At 46.2% G+C, this 6,000-nt stretch overlaps 1 protein-coding gene across 1 annotated transcript in view; it reads left to right on the top strand.

Moving 5' to 3' along the window:
- The first annotated feature begins 366 nt into the window (after positions 1 to 366).
- nxn (nucleoredoxin) overlaps positions 367 to 6,000 on the top strand; it is a 249,401-nt gene continuing 243,767 nt past the window's right edge. The window contains exon 1 of the mRNA XM_059655233.1: positions 367 to 897. Within this exon, the coding sequence (XP_059511216.1) occupies positions 592 to 897 (306 nt within the window). The 5' untranslated portion in view covers positions 367 to 591. The remainder of the gene's footprint in view (positions 898 to 6,000) is intronic.

Genomic DNA, 6,000 nt, shown 5'->3' with positions numbered 1-6,000 from the left:
TGGAGTTTAAGCGTCCAACGATGGCCAGGAATCAATTGCTGATTGTCACTAAATAAAGGAAATTGCCGTCCTCACCTGGTCTGGACTACATGTGACTCCAGGCCCACAGCAATGTAGTTGACTCTTAACTGTCCTCTCAGGACGCAAGAATTAATGCTGGCCTGGCCAGGATACCCACATCTTGTAAATGATTTTTCTTTTAAAAGTCCAAACAATTTTTGAGCTTCAACATGTTTGCATGAAAGGGCAGACAAAGTTTAATTCTACATAATGGGGAACAAAAGTCTGACTGCACAGGGAATATGTTGCTGGAACCAATAGGAGTGCTAGAGTTTCGGTTTGCCATGTCCCATAGGTGGGAGTGGAGACTGTAGACAGGAGTGAGAGGAGGAGATTACAGAATCGAGCCAAAAAAAAAATCGAAGGAATTAATCTTGTGAATTATTTGCACTGAAGATTTTGTTCTCTCTCTCTCTCTCTTTCCCCCCCCCCCCCCCTCTCTCTTCCTCCTTTTATTTTCACACACCCTCTGCATTCCCTGTTGATTTTGTTTGGATTTTTTTTGTTGGGTTTGTTGCCGCTGTTGGGAAGATGTCTGAGCTGGTCTGCGAGCTGCTGGGAGAGCGGCTGATGGACCGGGATCAGGCCGAGGTGGAGAGCTCTCCGCTGGGCTGTGACGGCCGCCTAGTCGCGCTGTACTTCGGCTGCAGCTGGAGCGCCTCTTGCAAGGAATTCACCGCGGCGCTCGCCGATTTCTACAGCCGCTTCAAGCAAGGGGAGAACGGCGACAAGCTGGAGGTGGTGTTCATCAGCTCCGACGAAGAGTACAAACCCTGGCAGGAGTTCGTCGGCCAGATGCCTTGGCTCATGCTGCCTTTGCAGGACATGGAGAGGAAGGTAACATGGAAATGTTGCACTCAGCGCTGGGAATACAGCACTGCATGCAGAGATAGGCTGCTACTGTGGCATTGCACAGACCTGCTGAGTGCACTCCCGCACACCTTTCCACCGCCCCCCCCCCCCCCCCTTTCTCTGCATCTACAGTCAACCACGGGCCCTCAATTTTGAATGTCACCAGCACTTCAGTTTCAACCATCCCTTTGTAATCAACTTGAAAAATGCACGACTCCTAATTTTGTTTTAAATCCCTGCTGCTGAAGCTGTGTTACTGTATTGTGAGGCTATTTTTGGAGAGATGTTTCACAAGGCCAGCAGAGGGGTCAGTGGGCTGAACGGCCGCCTTGACTTCTGCATGGTTCTGTAATAAAGGCTGTTGGTGCTTCTCAGCAAGATACATCTCTTTTTTTTATTTCTCTGAGCCCTGATGGAGTTTTCATCCATCTCATCTGGGTGTTTTGTTCATCTATAGATAATCACTATCTTTCTCTGTGACCTTTTCCATTTCCGCTGGAAATGTGCACAGAATTGAAAGGAGCAGAAAGTTTTTGAGGGGTGTAGATTAGTTGGGAGGGCCCAGCCAAGGGGATTGCATGGAAATCTTTTCATTTGAAAGAGTGGCCATGCTGTAAAACATTGGGGCTCTTGCTCTGGGATGGAAAATATTCTGAGTGATTGTCCTGCCAGTTCTTATTGTGCTGGGAGCATGTCAGTGTTCAGTGCGAATTATAACATTTTAACGATGTGATATTTGAAGGAACAAATCTTAGCACTGGATAGCATTGCAGTATTGATTTTCGTTGCCAAACCCTATTGCCCCCAATGGAGAGACAAATTAACATTTATAAGTCTGTTTGTACTTGAACTGAAGCAGTAAATCATGTCAGCATCCTAATTTGCATGCTGAGTAACTTTTGTTGTGTCGTTAAAATGGGCATCTTACATTTCCTCTGAAGTTTGACCTTGTTTGCTAGCTCAGGGGTATGTTCATCTGCACACTGCTACTGATCCTCCTTGCCTCTTGATGTTCGCAGAGTTTTGATAAGAGTCTTACCGTGTTTCTTGTATTCACATGCACAGAGAAATCCTATTCCTGGATTTGAGTTGGGAGTCTTTCACAGTCAAACCTTGACTTACGGTGACCAATATTTTTCTGCGTTAGTTTTAAAAAGAAACGTGCATCCATCCTTTGCATGGAAGCACAGCCGAGTTTCACTGAGAGGCGGATTGATGTAACATATGGCGTGGGACTTTGTCTCATATTCTGTGTCCTCCGTAGTTTCAGTGGGCAAAAGTTGGACTGTGCATTTACACGTGCTGTTCCCAGCATCAGCCTGAGATGGTTCTATCATGCATAGTGGCTGTGGTCATGTATTAGAGTATTAAAGGTACAATAGTCACCTCCTTTCTCATCCCCCAAGATGATCACCTCAAGGCTGTCATCACTGAACTGCCATTTGAAATGTCCCATCATCTTTGTCAAGGGTCAAGAGATGCTGAGGCAAAAGGCCAGCTTTTGAGATCTGGCCAGACTGGAACTGGCCAAATGGGATGAAGTGGATTGTGTGAGGAACTGTACAACTGTGGGACTCTCTTTTCCGATGGAGTGATGGACTCGGGTCACAGGTATTATTGGCTGGCCAGCATTTATTGTTTGACCCTAGTTGCCCTTCAGAAGGTGGGGGTGAGCTGCCTTCTTGAACTGCTGGTGTGTTGTATGTAGATCCACAATGCCCTTAGGGAGTGAAATTTCAGGATTTTGACCTAGCGAAGGTAAAGGAATGGCGATACATTTCCAACTCGGGACTCTGAGTGGCTCAGACAGGAACTTGCAGGTGTTCCCGTGGATCTGCTGCCCTTTCCATTGAGACGGAAATGGTTGTGGGTTTGGACAATGCTATCTAAGGATCTTTGATAAGTGTGGTACACACTGCTGCTACTGAGTGTCGGTGGGGGAGGGAGTGAATGCTTGTGGATGTGGTGCCAATCAAGCGGGCTGCTTTGTCCTGGATGGTGTCAAGCTTCTTGAATGTAGTTGGGGCTGCACCCATCCAGGCAAGTAGGGAGTATTCCATCACACTCCTGACTTGTGCCCTGTAGGTGGTGGGTAGGCTTTGGGGAGTCGGGAGGTGAGTTACTCATCACGTTATTACGAGCCTCTGACCTACTCTTGTAGCCATTGTGTTTATATGGTGCGCCCAGTTGGTATCTGGTCAATAGTAACCCCAGGATGTTGATAGTGGGGGATTCAGTGATGGTAACGCCACTGAATGTCAAGGGGCAGTCGTTAGAGAGTCTTCTTTAGGAGGTGGCATGCTTGTTGCTTGCCATTTGTCAGCCCAAGCCTGGATATTGCCCAGATCTTGTTGCATTTGAACATGGACTGCTTCAGTATGTGAGGAGTTGTGAATGGTGCTGAACTCTGCAATCATTAGTGAAGATTCCCACTCCTAACCTTATGGCAGAGGGAAGGTCATTGTTGAAGCAGCTGAAGATAACTGGGCCTGGGACAACTGGCCCTGAGGTGAGTGTTGGCATTGAACCAAGCCAAATGTCTGTTGTAAAAATAAAATACAGTAGATGCTGGGAATCTGAAACAAGCACAGGGAATGCCGGAGGAACTCAGTAGGTCTAGCAGCATGCATGAAGAGTGGAACAGAGGTAGCATTCTGTGTGCGATCGGACTCTTTAGAAGATTCTTCAGTTCTGAAGAAGGCAGACCTACCTCAAAACATTTGCACTGTTCCAACAACACAAATTGTTGGAGAATCTCAGCAGGTCTGGCAGTATCTATGGATAGAGAAAGAGACTTAACATTTTTAAATCTTCAGACCTTTCTCTCTCTCCTCAGATGTTGCCAGGCCTACTGAGTTTCTGGCAACCTGTTGTCTGCTTATGTTGAACTCACTGATAAGCAGCAGGAAGGGGATCGGAGAGCGAGTCCACACAATTTCCTTCATATCTGCACTGAGGGAAGAAAAATCCTTATAAACACTGGCTGGAATTTCCTTGCTCCGGTTATCATCTGTCTTTTGGACCTGTGACTAAACAGTGTTTGCCCAGTTATTTCCATCTCTGAAATCAGTACTGCTAGGAATGGCACACTGGCTCAGTGGTTAGCACTGCTACATCATTGTACCAGGGACCTGAGTTCACTTCCAGCCTTGGGCAACTGCCTGTGTGCAGTTTGCACATTTCTCCTCGTGTCTGTGTACCTTTTTTTTCCAGGTGCTTCAGTTTCCTCCCACTGTCCAAAGATGTGTGGTTTAAGCGGATTGGCCGAGGTAAATTGCGCCATAGCCTGCATGTCCCTGGATACTAGGTGGATTAGCTATGGGCAATGCAGGGGTACAGGGATAGGGTGAGTTGGATGCTCTTCAGAGAATCAACGTGGACTCGATGGGCCGAATGGCCTGCTTCCACGCTGTAGGGATTCTATGATGAGCAGCATGTGCTTGTTTGTTTGGGCAAGTCTCATAACATCTCTCCTGACACTACTTTCCCGTGAAGCAATTTGGAATAGTTTCCTCTAAGAATGGCACTGTGTTCACTACAACTAGAAGTTAGGTTTGAATAGCACCTTCTCAACATTGTGCTTCTGTGGAGTACTTTGGGATGTTTAACTATCAGGCACAGTTTGACAGTGACAGGAGGACTGGTGCAACCGCCTCCCAAAAAATGATGATTAAAAATAGCACTACACTTCTGTACACCTGCTCATCAGACGAGATCCAGTGACTAGACTTGCATGTTTACACAGTAATTCCAAGATCCTCATTGAATGATGGACTTAAAATAATTTGTTGAATCCAATCCCCCCCAGAGCCAGAAAGTTAAATCTTGTGGAGAAGCTGTGAATAGCTATCATATCACAAGGATGCATCTCTTTAATCTGTCTCTTCTCTGGCTCGTATTTCTGTTTTTAAATTGAGTGCAAGCTCCGATGGAGCGCACTCTGTTCTCTGTTCAGAATACGTTAGAATCATACAATAGAGAAAAGGCTGTTCAGCCCATCAAGTCTGTACTGCCAAATAATACGCACTACCCAGACCTCACTTTCCCACACTTAGCCCATAAAAGTGAATGTTATGACACTTCGAGTGCTTGCCTAAGTACTTTTTAAAGGTTGTGAGGCACTTTCAGGGTGAAAAGATATTTTCTGAGATGCGCTCTAGCCTTCCACTTTAAAACTGTGTCTCCTCATTCTTGACCATTCGATACTAGCTGGGTGTTTGAGTTCATAGACCAGCTGATTTATCGTCTTGGCTTTGCTCTTTGTTTTCCATATAATCTGTACATTGGCTGAACATTCCACTTAACGCATCCCTCTTATTTGGGTTTTTTTTGCGTAATCCACTCTCTGCATCTCCCATCCCATCACCGTTGACTGTTAAACCTTCAGCTGCTTTCTAGCATTCCTACCATCTCCTCTTCAAGGGCCATCTCATTGACAACTGTCATCTGCCACCTCCTTTGCTTTTCTGTCCATTATTGCCCATGTTGTTCTGAAGCAGCTCAGGATGTTCGTCCAACATTAAAGCTACACTTTAACTATGCGATAACAAGGTGCAGAGCTGGATGAACACAGCAGGCCCAGCAGCATCAGAGGAGCAGGAAAGCTGACATTTTGGGTCTGGACCCTTCTTCATTTCTGAAGAAGGGTCCAGACCTGAAACAGAGACAATGGGAACTACAGATGCTGGAGAATCCGAGATAACAAAGTGCGGAGCTGGATGAACACAGCAGGCCAAGCTGCTCCTAGATACTGCTTGGCCTGCATTAGTCCACCCCTGAAACATCAGCTTTCCTGCTCCTCTGATGCTGCTTGGCCTGCTGTGTTCATCCAGCTCTACACCTTGTTATCTCAAATTCTCCAGCATCGGCAGTTCCTACTATCTCTGAGTGAACTTTAATTTTTTATTTTCACTCATAGGATACAGTTATCTCTGACTAGGCCAGCATTTATTGCCCATCCCTAATTTCGCAGTGGGCAGTTGAGAGCCAACCACATTGCTCGTTATCTAGAGTCATGGTGTAGGCCATGTAAGGATGGCAGTTTCCTTCCCTAAAGGAAATTAGTGAACCAGATGGGTGTTTCCCCCA

This window comes from Stegostoma tigrinum, chromosome 27, assembly GCF_030684315.1.
Source record: "Stegostoma tigrinum isolate sSteTig4 chromosome 27, sSteTig4.hap1, whole genome shotgun sequence".
Taxonomy (NCBI): Eukaryota; Metazoa; Chordata; class Chondrichthyes; order Orectolobiformes; family Stegostomatidae; genus Stegostoma; species Stegostoma tigrinum.
The sequence above is the reverse complement of the archived record's forward strand: the minus strand, read 5'-3'. Positions and strand labels throughout refer to the sequence as shown.